This window comes from Cricetulus griseus, chromosome 3 (genome assembly GCF_003668045.3).
Source record: "Cricetulus griseus strain 17A/GY chromosome 3, alternate assembly CriGri-PICRH-1.0, whole genome shotgun sequence".
Lineage (NCBI taxonomy): Eukaryota > Metazoa > Chordata > Mammalia > Rodentia > Cricetidae > Cricetulus > Cricetulus griseus.
Genome location: NC_048596.1, coordinates 28,861,591 through 28,875,337, shown reverse-complemented (window position 1 = coordinate 28,875,337; position 13,747 = coordinate 28,861,591). Strand labels below are relative to the sequence as shown.

The 13,747-nt window shown below is 36.6% G+C and overlaps 1 protein-coding gene across 4 annotated transcripts in view; it reads right to left on the bottom strand.

Moving 5' to 3' along the window:
• The window catches only part of Atad1 (ATPase family AAA domain containing 1), a 37,270-nt gene that overhangs the window by 11,068 nt on the left and 12,455 nt on the right, over positions 1 to 13,747 (bottom strand). For all 4 annotated transcript variants that reach the window (XM_027406396.2, XM_027406393.2, XM_027406394.2 and 1 more), the window contains 5 exons: positions 9,544 to 9,642; positions 7,933 to 8,053; positions 6,197 to 6,397; positions 2,979 to 3,085; positions 131 to 220 (listed from right to left, as the gene is read on the bottom strand). In XM_027406396.2, the coding sequence (XP_027262197.1) occupies positions 131 to 220; positions 2,979 to 3,085; positions 6,197 to 6,397; positions 7,933 to 8,053; positions 9,544 to 9,642 (618 nt within the window). The remainder of the gene's footprint in view (positions 1 to 130; positions 221 to 2,978; positions 3,086 to 6,196; positions 6,398 to 7,932; positions 8,054 to 9,543; positions 9,643 to 13,747) is intronic.

The window sequence follows — 13,747 nt, the reverse complement described above, 5'->3', positions numbered from 1 at the left end:
CCTGGTCTACAAGAGCTAGTTCCAGGTCAGCCTCCAAAGCCAAAAAAAAAAAAAAAAAAAAAAATCACAGATAAAAGCCTGTTTAAAAGGCAACTATTTCCCTTTACACAAGATAACTGAGACCACGTACAGGCTGGTTGATATGAAACCTTGTAGGCATTCTTCTCATTATAGCTGAGTCAAGGTCTTGAGGGCGATTGGTAGCTCCCATCACTATCACCTAAACATACAAAGACAAACAAGGAATTAAATTCTACCAACAATAAATATTCTCTGAGGTCCTTACCATTTAGACTTGACAATGGCTTTTACGCTAACCTTTTTAAGAGAAATCTCACTATAACTCAGCATTTCTCAAATGTTTATAGATAAAACTGAAGTTAATCATAAAATAAAAAAAAAAAAAAAAACAACTGCATGTCTGGAAAGACTAGTGAATTTCTAGTAACTAAAACATCAACTCTTTAGTTAGAAGAACCCATTAGTGAAGAGTGTAGTTTTTAAAAAAACACTTGTATTTCATAAGATATGACCAATGGGTACCTACACTAAAGAATTATAAAACTGTTAAAATGATTTGTATTTTACAAAATATGGTTGGCTATTAACTGAATACATCTTGGGAGTGTGAGTGGAAGGGGCCCTTTAAGTCCTTTCATAATGTTATAGAAACTATACACTGCCCCCCCAAAAGAAAACCATTTCCCCATGAGTATGAGAGTTCTGATGGCAGTTAATATATACCAGTGGCTTTTTCTTCTGGGCTTCACAGCATCGTCTCACTGTACTACCAGCTCGGTGGGAGGTAAACTAAATTTAAAAGCTTTATAGAATGTAACTTCAAACAAGAGCTGAGTGTAGAAGCAAACATCAAACTGTTAGACAGGGGGCTACAGGGACAACTCGGTAGTAGAATGCCTGTCTAGCATAAGTGAGGTTCTGTGACCAATCTCCAGACCCTAAGAGAGACAACGGAGGAAAAGGAGAGGGAGAAGAGACTGAATTTTAAAAACAAAAAGAAACATACACTGGTAGCCCTACTAACTTCTGAGGATACTTACTTATAAAGGATGGAAATGAAAAAAACAATTTTAAAAACCAACAGAATAAAGACAAAGATATATATTCAAATCAACAAAATTTATTACTTTCCTTTTTCTTCCTTTCTTTTCTTTTTCTTTTTTGAAACAGGGTATCATTATATACCCTATTCTGGCTGTCCTGGAACTCACTGTGCAGACTGGCCTCAAACTCACAGAAATTTGCCTGCCTCTGATCCCCAGTGCTTGGATAAAAGGCACAACCACATCTGGTTACACCACAAATCTGGTGAAAATTTCTTAATAATATCAATAACCTAATGACAGCATACACCTGCTACACAAAATTAATTTTATTATTATTATGTAGGAATATATTTATCTAGCAACATTTTATCTCTGCCTGGAAGTTTTAGATTTCTCAACTCTAGAGAAAGTTAAAATATCCACCAAATTAAATCTATTTATCTCCTTACATTTAATGATATTCAAAAATCACAGAGCAAAATTGTTAATTAACCAAGTCTGCCACCTAGAGGGAGGAAAATGTAAGTACAAATACATATTTAAGTTCCACACATTATGCAATTCTGTATTCCTAGACAAAATCTGAATCTCCATATTCATTTTCTTTGATTTCCTACAATTTATTTGATTAAAGTGATAAAATTTTAAATGTTTACCAAATATAAAAGAAGGCTTAAAAGTGACTTAATGAGATAATAACAGAATAAGGAAGTATAAAGAGCTGGTCATGGTATCCCAAGTGCTTTGATCCCAGCACTCAGGAGACAAAGGCAAGCAGATCTCCAAATTCATAGCAAGCATAGTCTCCATAGTGAGTTTCAGACCAACCAGGGCTATACAGTGAGACCCTGCCTCATTCAAAACAAAACAACAACAAAAAACATAAAAGGATGTTTTGATATACTGTTAGGAGAAATGTAAACTAATATTGAACAAAGCTTTTTAGAAACTGCAAAACACACAAATGGCACATGTATATCTAAGGCAATGTTCTAAAAAGAAGAAGCAAAAACAAAATATTGAAAAGTGAGCTAAATTAGCTGTATTTTAAGATTCCAGGTAAACAAAGAAGCCTAAAACAAAGTAAAAATCAAAGTATGGAAAGTGAAGTACTAGAAACAAAATCAAGGAATTGAAATTAGCTAAACTAACCTAATAAACGTGTATAATAAGGTATTCATGATAAAAACTGAACTTATTTGTAGTTTCTTTAAAATATTAAAGAGTGCTTTTTAAGAGCACTTATACATGTATTAAATTAAGTTATGAGTTAAAACTCAAATTCAGAAACGTTAATATTTTTAGTATTTAAGAACAAAATCTAAATGGTTGCTAAATTAAAAAAAAAAAAAAACTCAAAGTATAGAAATAATTTTATTTCACATTTAAAATAAGATCTAGCCGAGCAGTGGCGGCACACACCTTTAACCCAGCACTTGGGAGGCAGAAGTAGGTGGATCTCTGTGAGTTAGAGACCAGCCTGGTCTACAAGAGCTAGTTCCAGTATAGCCTCCAAAGCCACAGAGAAGCCCTGTCTCGAACCCCATTCCCCAAAAAAGACTACTCATGAAGTATCATTTCTCTTCATTTTAATCTTGTATTCTCCTCTTCGGAATCTACTCTACACCCAGAGCACTCTTTTTTGGCTATGACCACTGATGGAGCAGTGATAAGAGGTAATACAGCAACAACTATACAGGGTGTGTGGGCTCCTCGAGTTATATAAACCTGATGGCAATCATTAAGATGGGTAAAAGTTTATAAAAATCATGTTCTTTCGGATCCTCATCATTTAACACTAAATGTAAAAATAATGAAAAAGAATTTTATATAAAAGTGCAATACGCACCCCAGCAAATTCCCTGTTGGTAACAAAACCATACAAGTTCAGGGAAGAGTGTGTTCAAATACCTGGCAGCTATGATCAGTATCCAATCCATCCCAGAGGCTCATAAATTGAGCTTTCATCATTGCTGTAGCTTCATGGTCAGAACTTGAACGGTTTCGTAGAAAGGAGTCTAAAAGAAAAAGGTGCTTAATTTAGTAACTAATGATGGAGTTTTTTAATCCATTGTATAATTTTAAATTATTTAAAAAGCTGCCAACTTCATAAAACAAGAAAGGGGGCTGGAGATTATTTATGGTACTTCAAGTATTATCCTGATAAAAAACAATCCTGGTAAGTTATTAAGCAAATTAGAACACAATCAATTCAAAATCTTTCTATACAGAAGAAATTTTAAAAAAGAAAAAAAAAAAACACAAAAAAAAACCCAAAAGGTTCTAATAGGAGATGGTTGATAGGGGGCCAGGGAGAGAGTCTTGGGAGAGAGCCCAGGTGGATGGCCTACCTTTCTAGTTACCAGAACCCTATATGTTCTTAATTACGCTATCATATACTCCCCATCCCCATACTCTCTTAGTAATAAACAACAAGAAGAAATGCCTAAAATACTATGAAGGGAGAAAAATACAAAACAAGATGTTTTAAACACGTGTTTAACATTCATGTGTGTGTGTGTGTGTACATGACAAAAAGTCTTAAGTAAACAAAGTAGAACCTTTGCTTCTCAGGTTCTTTTGCTTGCCTTTGAAAATATTTAATATTCCCTTTTAAATTATGATCTGCCTTCAAATACAGAACATTTCATAAAATGCTTTCTGTTTTTCTTTTCTTTTCTTTTTTTTTTTTTTTTTTTGAGACAAGGGTTTCTCTGTGTAGCCCTGGCTGTCCTGGAACTCTTTCTATAGACCAGGCTGGCCTCAAACTCATAAAGATCTATCTGCCTGCCTCTACCTCCTGACTGCTGGGATCAAAGGCATGTGCCGCCACGATTGGGTAAAATGTGTTCTACAAGGAGGAAAAAAAATTGGACAAGGTAGTTCACATATGTAATAGCACTCAAGAGGCCACGACAAGAGAACTGACAGTTGGAGGCCAGTCTGTGCTGCACTGTGAGTTCCAGGTCAACAAAGGATACAGAATAAAAATCACCTCCAAGGGGGCTGGAGAGATGGCTCAGAGGTTAAGAGCACTTGCTCCTCTTTCAGAGGTTCTGAGCTCAATGCCCAGCAAGCACATGGTGGCTCACAACCATCTATAATGTGTTCCAGTGCCCTCTTCTGGCGTGCAGCGCAGGCACACATGCAGGCAGAACACTGTATAAATAATAAATAAATACATAAAAAAAAATCACCTCCAAAAGCTAAAAGGAAAAAAACAATGAATACATGAAATAACTAAAAAACAAATGGAAAGTTTCTTTCCAAACACAAGGAAAAAGTATTACATCCTAAGAAGGGAAAAAAAAAAATCAATAGTAAAAGTAAGTACTATACTTTCTAGTACAATCTCCATTTCACGTGCTTTTTTTAGCCATATAATAAATCACTGGCATAACTATCAGGTATCTGCCTTGAACCAACAGTTCAAAGTTTACCAATTGCATATGAAAATGGCATAAAAGGTGTTACAATACATTAAGTCCAATATATTAAAGAAAAAAATTCCAAGAGAGCAAGGCATGGTAGTGTACACCTTTCACCCCAGAACATGAGAAGCTAAGGCAATAGAATGGTAACTTTCAAGGTTTGTCCTGGAACTTGCTCTGTAGACCAGGCTAGCCTCAAACTCACAGAGATACATCTGCTTCTTAGTTTGAAGCCAACCTGGTCTACAAAATGAGTTCCAGGACATCAAGGACTATTACATAGAGAAACCCTGTGGGAGGGGAGGAGGGAGACATATTTTAATTTAAAAAAAAATTTAAGATTTATGTGTAAATGTGTAATTTTTTATTTATGAGTATCTGTATGTGTATATGCCACATTGTAGGTACCTATGAAGGCCAGAAGAGGGTGTTGGGTTCCCTGTATCTGGAGGTTAGACAGTTGTGAGCCACCTAACACGGGTGCTGGGAACCAAATTCAGGTCCTCTGAAGGAATAGCAAGTGCTCTTAAACAGTGGGCCATCTCTACAGCTCTCATAATAATATATTTTACCAAAAACAGAAATACTGATGTGCCACAAATTTTAGAGTTCACTAAAATTCAGGACATAGAAGGCAAAATAGGTTGTTTACCCAAATGAGAAAGAATAAAATTAAATTTCTACCTCACAATATTTCTAAAGGAAAAAGAATAAAAAAGAAAAAGACAGTTTCTTTTTTTTCTCCTAGATTTTGTTTTATGACAGTCTCATGTAGATCAATGTGGCCTTGAACTCACTATGTAATAGCTACAAATAACCTTAAACTTTTAATCATCTGACTCTATCTCCAAAATGCTAAAACCACATGTGTGCTAACAGGCCCAGTTTTTGTTTATGATGTTGGGACTCCAAGATTTTGTACAAACTAGGCAACCAGTGTTCATTCCCAAACACTGGTCTGGAACTCTCTATCCTTCTATTAGCTTCTTCAATGCTAGGATGGCAGGCATATGGCATATACTCCACGCTCTACCAGATTAGTGCAACATTTTCAAGAACAGGTAATCCCAAGCTTCTAGGTATTTACCATAGATAATCATGCATACATGGGTATGTCTACAACATATGCACTATTTGAAATTGAGAAAAGACATCTAGCAATCAAATAATGGAGTAAACAAACTTATGGTCCATTTTACATCATGGAAATTATACATGGTATTTTAGAATATATATTTTGAGACTAGCAAGATAGCTCAGAGGTAAAGGCTATACCTGCATAAGCCTTGTGGCTTGAGTTTGATCTTCTTGTCCTGTGTAATTGTAGAAGAACCAATTCTACCAAGCTGACTTCTATATATGTGCAATGGCATACTCACCCATACAAATTCTTTAAAAAGAACAAATTTTAGGGCTAGAAAATGGCTCAGCAGTTAAGAGCGCTAGACTATTCTTCCGGAGGTCCTGAGTTCAATTATCAGCAACCACATGATGGCTCACAACCAACCGTAATGGGATCTGATTCCCTCTTCTGGTGTACATAAAGACAAAGCACTCATATACATAAAATACATGAATAAATAAGTCTTAAAAAAATCTTCTGGTTTATCACAGACGTAGATAAGTACTAAAATTAAATCTGGTTCTCTACATAGCATCTTTAAATGACTTAGGATGCTCACACAGAAAATAGCATACCTATTTCATCTATAAATATGATGGAAGGCTGCAGCTTTATAGCAAGGGAGAAAACAGCAGCAGCCAGTTTCTGAGATTCTCCATACCACTTATCAGTCAGTGTCGAAGGCTGAAGGTTAATAAATCGACAGCCTGCTTCTTTGGCTGTAGCTTTGGCAATTAACGTTTTCCCACAGCCTGGAGGTCCATACAGAAGAACACCTGTAAAACAACATTATTTCATTAATACCCTTATGAAAACAACAGACTTTTCTTTAGTTTACATGGTAATAAACATAGTACTTCTACTCTCTATTCCTGTATGGATGCTGTTTGCCCAACACTCCTCACATTAGCAATGAATCTCACAAGGCTATTCAAAGTAGTATTTCTTCTCTATCTTTTTGCTCAAGTGGTCTCCATGGCGTCAATATGTATGATGAGTAATAAACAGTTTTGCAAGCAAACTTTTCAGATTTCCTGAACTAATTGGATACTTCTATTAACAGATGCAACAAATCAAAAAATGTTGTTTTATAAAAGCTTAAAAATTCGGGCTGAGCGTTGGTGGTACATGATTTTAATCCCACCCAGCACTTGGGAGGCAGAGGCAGGTGGATCTCTGTGAGTTCAAGGCCAGCCTGGTCTACAGAGCAAGTGTCAGGACAGACTCCAAAGCTACAGAGAAACTCTGTCTCGAAAAACAAAAATCAAAAAAAGTTTACAAATTTATACTCCCTTTAAAGATTAATCTTTGTGCCTTTTCCCCCAGACAGTCTCCCTCTCTGGTAACATGGTGGCATCTAGCTATGCTTACATAGGATCAACTAAGATGGGCAAGATGGGCATTTTTTATAAAGGCTTTGCATAGTTAAGTGTTCTAAGTAACTAAAAGATTGACATTAAGGAATAACACATGTATAAATAAATAAATCCAAATTTGAGATGATCTTCAGTAGCAACAAATATACTACCTTATTAGTAGCTAACTTAAATTTCTGCTTTATTTTTTGTGATCCTATCTAGCTCTGTAGCCCAGTCTAGCCGTAACTTCAAAACCCTCCTGTGTCACCCCCCAAGTGCTGGGATAACAAGCATGAGTCACCATGCCCAACTCAACTTTCCTTTCTGAAAATTATCTTGTCATATTATTTGAGTTACCTTTAACAAGGCTTAAGCATAACTAAGGTTTGCAAGAATAAAAGTAGAAGGATTTGAAGATGTAGTCAGAAGCATTTTCAACTCCGTAAGTGATGCAGTTCCCAAAGTGAAACTACAAATGAAGAAGCTGCTTTAGAGTCGTACTTAATGTTAATATAAAGTCCAATTATTTCCAGCTCATTCTTACAAACGCTGTAAGAAGCACTATCATCTAAAAACAGATCACTAAAAGAAAAAAATAAAATCACTGGAATTGTGAACCAACAAAGTTCTGGCTTTGCTTGAAAACAAACCAAAAAAAAAAATTTGTGATTTTTGAAATACTTTAAACATAATTTCCCAAATTTCAATTTACTAACATGTAGTAGACAAGTATTTCAAATAAAGGATTATACAGTTGTATTATAAGAAGTAGAATTCACCAAAATTTTTGAAGTGGAAGAATGGATGAATATTTTAAAATTCTTTATAAAACAATTCACTGCATCTCAGCATTCTACTAAGAATCTCACTTCATGGAAACAGTCTCTAAAGTCAAAACTTTTCAGTGTTTTCCAGCCTCTTAATGCTTAGGCAAATACATAAACTAACCATACCTTTTGGAGGCTGCAGAAGCCTGGAATTCTCAAACAAATGCTTCTTTTTGATAGGTAAAATGACTGTGTCTTTCAGATCTGTAATGACATCATCTAAACCTGCTATATCACTCCAAGTAACCTGGCAAAAGTTAAAGTCAACATGAATTTCACAACTTGTATACGTGGTAACATACACAAATACATATACCCTCCCAATGGCAAACTATTTTATAATTTGATAATTACATGTAAATAGGCTTAAAGTTATAGATAAAAATGAATAAAAAAAAAAACTTTTCAAGGGGGTAACTAAATTAATAAACAAAAAAGGAGAGAATTTAACAATTTGCTATTACTGGGAAAAAAAAAACACCCAAGGCTGGGGGCTCTGCTGCAGGGTTCAATTCCAGCAATAGAAAAACAAAAACCACACATATACAAAGCCTTTCAGGACTGAATAAGGTAAACTCATTCCACTCATGAAAAAGAAACACTACGATATAGTAAATAAATAAATAAATAAATACTGAAAACAGCCAGGTGATGGTGATGCAGGCCTCTAGGGAGGCAGAGACTGGTGGATCTTTGTGAGTTCAAGGCCAGCCTGGTCTACAAAAGTGAATTCCAGGACAGCCAGGACTGTTACACAGTCTGAAAAAAAAACCAAAGCCACAAAGAAACACGGTCTTGTAAAAACCAAAAAATGTAATTACATTGTAAAACAACAGAAATTCATTATAGAAATAGAATGTATACCCACCAAATTGAACTTGCAATTTTTACTCATGAAAAGTACAACTGTTGAGCTGGGGAAGATGACAGGAAAAAATACTTGCCATATATGCATAAGAACAGGAGTTCAGATTCCTAGAATCCCATAAAGGCCGGTAGGCACAGCAGCCACCTGTAATCCTAGCAGTTAGAACACAGAGGCTTCTGGGGAAAAGCTGGCTAGCTAGACTCAGCCAGACCCATATGCTTTGGATATAGGAAGAGCAAAGGCCGTATGATTAAAGAAGTTTCATATACTATATACGTTTCACTAATCCTTTGTGTGCAGAGATAACACAACAGGCTTGACAGCATCTTTAACAGGGTGATCCTTGCCTACTATCTGGAAACTTATATTTGGGAAAATTTCCTATCATTCCTTGATAAAAACAGCTCACTGTTCCCAAACTGTATTAACAATATGGTTTATGGAGAATAAATTCTTTTAATAAATAAATAAAAAAGAATAAAATTCTTTTCCTTGTAGGAGTACAGAATTTTGATATACATATGGAAAAGGAGTCTATATGAACAGGGCCTAGTGAAAACACTGAATTGTCTCCAGTAACTTTTCTGGTGGTCACATGGCACATGTAGTCACAGCTTGATACAATAATGGAAAGCCCTCTTAGAAAAGTGTGCCTGGCTTTCTCCAGGCTCTGTTCCATTCCATTTTTCTATTGCTGTCCTGTCTTGTGTCTAATTTGTGCAATGAGCCACATGTGTGTGTGCAACATGCTACGTCACTCTTGACATCTCTTAGAGACCCATTGAAATTAGTCATGGTCTTCTAGATCTTTAACTCAGACTGTAAGACCAAAAAGCAAGTCAAAGGCAAGTAAGAATAAAGATACATACATGCATATTCAGAGGGTCTACTAGATGAGCAGCAATACTCATTTCATATTCTGAAAGTTTCACGTTCTTCACACCAATTTGCTTCATCAGTTTTTCTGCCTAGAAAGAAAAAAAAAACCAAACCACCTTTTATATTTAGACACTGCTACTTCAAAACAGATGAAGAATTCTGAACAGCAATGAACAGAAGACATAATACTTTTCAAGGGATACTGTAGGCTCCTTGTGAATTTTGGGTTCAAAATAAAACTGAGGGGCCACTTTACTGAAGTCAAGAAAATGTAACCAGCTTTTGGGAAATGAAAGCTGAGCAGGCATGATGTCAGGCAAAATCTCAAGAACTTAGGAGGCTAAGGAATGAGTGAGAGCTGGGCACAGTAATGTCTGTAATACCATGACTGATGCAGAAGGTTCTGCTACCAAGCAAGTTCAAGGTCATCCTGGGTTACATGGTACCAGTCTCAAAGGGGGGGGAGGAGGAGAAAGAGAAGGAAGAGAGGGAGGGGAGGAGGAAGAGAGTAGGACACATTGAACTCCCTTGGCTCCCAAAAGACCTCAGGGTAGTTTATTTATTTTTCTTTCCCAGAAGGATATGATGACAGGCACAGGTAAGCTGTCAATGAGTGCTCTACCTGTATGTATGACTTTACACTAGAAGAGGGCATCATATCCCACTTATAGATGGTTGTGAGCCACCATGTTGTTGCTGGGATTTGAACTCGGGATCTCTGAAAGAGCAACATGCTCAACTGCTGAGCCATCTCTCCAGCCCCACATATGTACTTTTAAGTTGTTTTGAGATGCTGTCCTTTTTTGTTTTGTTTTGTTTTTGTTTTTCAAGACAGGGTTTCTCTGTGTAGCTTTGGAGCCTATCCTGGCACTCGCTCTGGAGAAGAGATGATGTCCTTTTAACAACAAAGATACAGGTAACTGATAACAATAAAAAATAACTCAAAATAACATACATGTATAATCTTAAAGTAAGGCAAAATAGCTTGACATCTTAAGTTCTAGCAATGCCAAGTTTTCAGTTAAAATTAAAACAATGGTGAACACTTTCTGATTGTGTCAAACATGCCAAAATACAAAAAAAATAGAACTTAGAAAGATCTCAGGAGGTATGACTTTTTTTTTCTCTTATCGTGAATAAACCAAAGTTTATCTCGATTAAGTAATTTGCCAGAGAGCTGATAAGACAGGTCAGCAAGTAAGTGCTCTTGCCACCATGTCTGACCACCTCAGTTCAATCCTGGAACCCACAAGGTGGAAAATATGATTTCCTCCAAGTTGTCCTCTGACCTCCACATGTGTGCCATACTCGTGACACTCCCCTGCACACGCACACCTACAAACACTCTAAATAAATGTAAAAATATTAGTAATAAGAATTTGCTCTGGAGGGGGCTGGAGAGATGGCTCAGAGGTTAAGATCACTGACTGCTCTTCCAGAGGTCCTGAGCTGAATTCCCAGCAACCACATGGTGGCTCACAACCATCTTAATGAGATCTGGTGCCCTCTTCTGGCCTGCAGAGATTCATGCAGACAGAACACTGCATACATAATAAATAAATAAATCTTTTTAAAAAATTTGCTCTGGGTGAAAAGTCAGGAAATTCGAGGGACAGGAGCTGAATTCAAGCCACCAACTCTGCAGCTTACACTCTAATCACCTGATCAGAGAGTTAGCTTGGTTTTTTTTGCTTGGTTTCTCCCTCGAACATGGGAGTTTGTCATCACTAGTCTTCAACTCTACAGCTAACAGACTCAAGTTTCATTTAAGTGAACATTTTAGAAATGTTCAGAAACTCCAGTAAACAACATTTAAAAAGAGTTACCATTTTTGAACTTTTGTTTTTCTAAAATGCCTTTAATCTCGCTGCTTGTCAGGGATACGGCTACCAGGAATTCCTATCACAGAGCATTTATTTATAGACTTTCTTGGCTCATAAGGAGAAACATGTTATTTCCTAGGTTTCAAACAAATGTTATCAACAACACTGGGATCCACACAAGAAACCAATTTACCTATCCACTGTAAAATCATCAATGGACAAAATAGTCTTTTCCAGGTTCATCTTTTTTTGTTTCTTAATGTACATTGGTGTTTTACCTGCATGTATGTCTGTGTGTGTCAATTCACTTGGAGCTGGATTAAAGACGGTTGTAAGCCGCCGTAATGGAAAAGCAACCACTTGTCTTAAACATTGAGCCATCTCTTTAGCCCCCTGCTTTATCTCTTGAACATGCATACTTTCTCTTTCACTTTATAAATAAAGCTTTGTGTCAGCTGTTAAAGGTATCTATTTTAGCACTGATTAAGACAATAATTTAGGGCTGAAGAGATAGTTCAGAGGATAAGAGCACTGCCTGCTCTTCCAGAGGTCCTGAGTTCAATTCTCAGCAACCACATGGTGGCTCACAACCATCTGTAATGAGATCTGTGCCCCCTCTGACCTGCAGGCCCTACATGTAGGCAGAACACTGTATACATAATAAATAAATCTTTTTTTAAAAAGACAATAATTTATCATAATTCTACGATGCTTAAAATAGAAAAACAAAAATGCCTAGGTAAAAAACAGTTTGTATACTGTCTTATCTTTTACACCTCAACAGCAATCACATTTTATCTGCTTTGTAAAGAAGGCCTCATCAGACAGCAGTTTTCGCTGGAAAGAAACTAATGATGGAGAATACAAGGCAAGACAAGTAAAATGGAAAAAAGGGAAAGTGACCTGTACATACTTAACTGTTCCATACTATTTTTTATCCTTTATACCATTTCATTGCATTTTCATGGTTTCCTTCTTTCCTTTTACATAAAGCACTATTATTTTAAAAGTAGTAGTAGTAGGGCTTGAAATACTGCTATTTTTGCCTGGGGAGGAAAGTAGAGGAAAAGAAAAGCAGGAAAGGAACTATCATGAGATAACACACTTGCTCTTCACCAGATTCAGAAGATCACTGTCCTACAAGGCTAAGTTTAGAAAAGTACATATGACATTAGGAGTGAAAAAACAGACAAACTGTTAAACTGAGGTTAAAGACAAGAACATCCTCTGATCCTCCCACTGAGACCACAGCACAGCGCTCCAATATAAGTGTACATAGAAGAAACACCAATAAGCAGCATATTTAAACAATTAACAAGGAGCCCAAGTCAAACACCTCACAAGAGTGTTCTTTTGATTAGTGTACTTTTTCTCTCTCCTTTGATAGTACTATAGTACTATATGAGTTGGCAGCTAATGTAAAGCCACTTGAGGACTGCTTAGTTACTTTTCTATTGTTGTGATAAGACATAATGACCAAGGCACCTAATAAAACAAAGTGTTTAATTTGGGATTACAGTTTGAGAAAATCTATAGTGATAGAGCAAAGGCATGATGTAAGCTGAGAGCTTACATCTCAATCCACAACCACAAGGCAGTGACACACCTCCTCCAACAAGGAAACACCTCCTAATCCTTCCCAAACAATTCCACCAATTGGGACCAAGTATTCAAACATGAGTATATGGGGCCATTCTCATTCAAATTACCAGGTGGGGTATAGTGCACTGGTAGAGAATCTATACAGCATAAAAGAGTAAGTTGTATTTTCTTTTCCTACATCATCACAAAGTCCTTCCAGCACTCACTCTCAAATCAATTTTACCCAGTCCATTCCTTTTGCCACACTTTTCACTTGTGTGTTTTTTGAGACAGTTTCTCTGTGTAGCCCTGACAGTCTGGAACTCACTCTACATGCCAGGCTGACCTTGAACAAGAGATCCAACCTGCCTCTGCCTCCCAAATGCTGGATTTAAAGGTGTGTGCCAGGGGGCTGGAGAGATGGCTCAGAGGTTAAGAGCACTGACTGCTCTTCCAGAGGTCCTGAGTTCAATTCCCAGCAACCACATGGTGGCTTACAACCATTTGTTATGAGATCTGGTGCCCTCTTCTGGTGTGCAGATATATATGGAAGCAGAATGTCGCATACATAAATAAATAAATAAACAAACAAATAAATAAAATCTTTAAAAAAAAAAAAAAAAGTGTGTGCCACCACCACCCAGCTTTGTAACTCTTATTCTAGCTCTTTGCCAGGATTATTGTCATCTATAAAGTTCTTGTTTCTAGCCTGTCCTACTTCCAATTCTTGTTATATACCACTGTAAGGTGAATCATCCTAAAAACACTGCATTGCATATTATCCAACAAT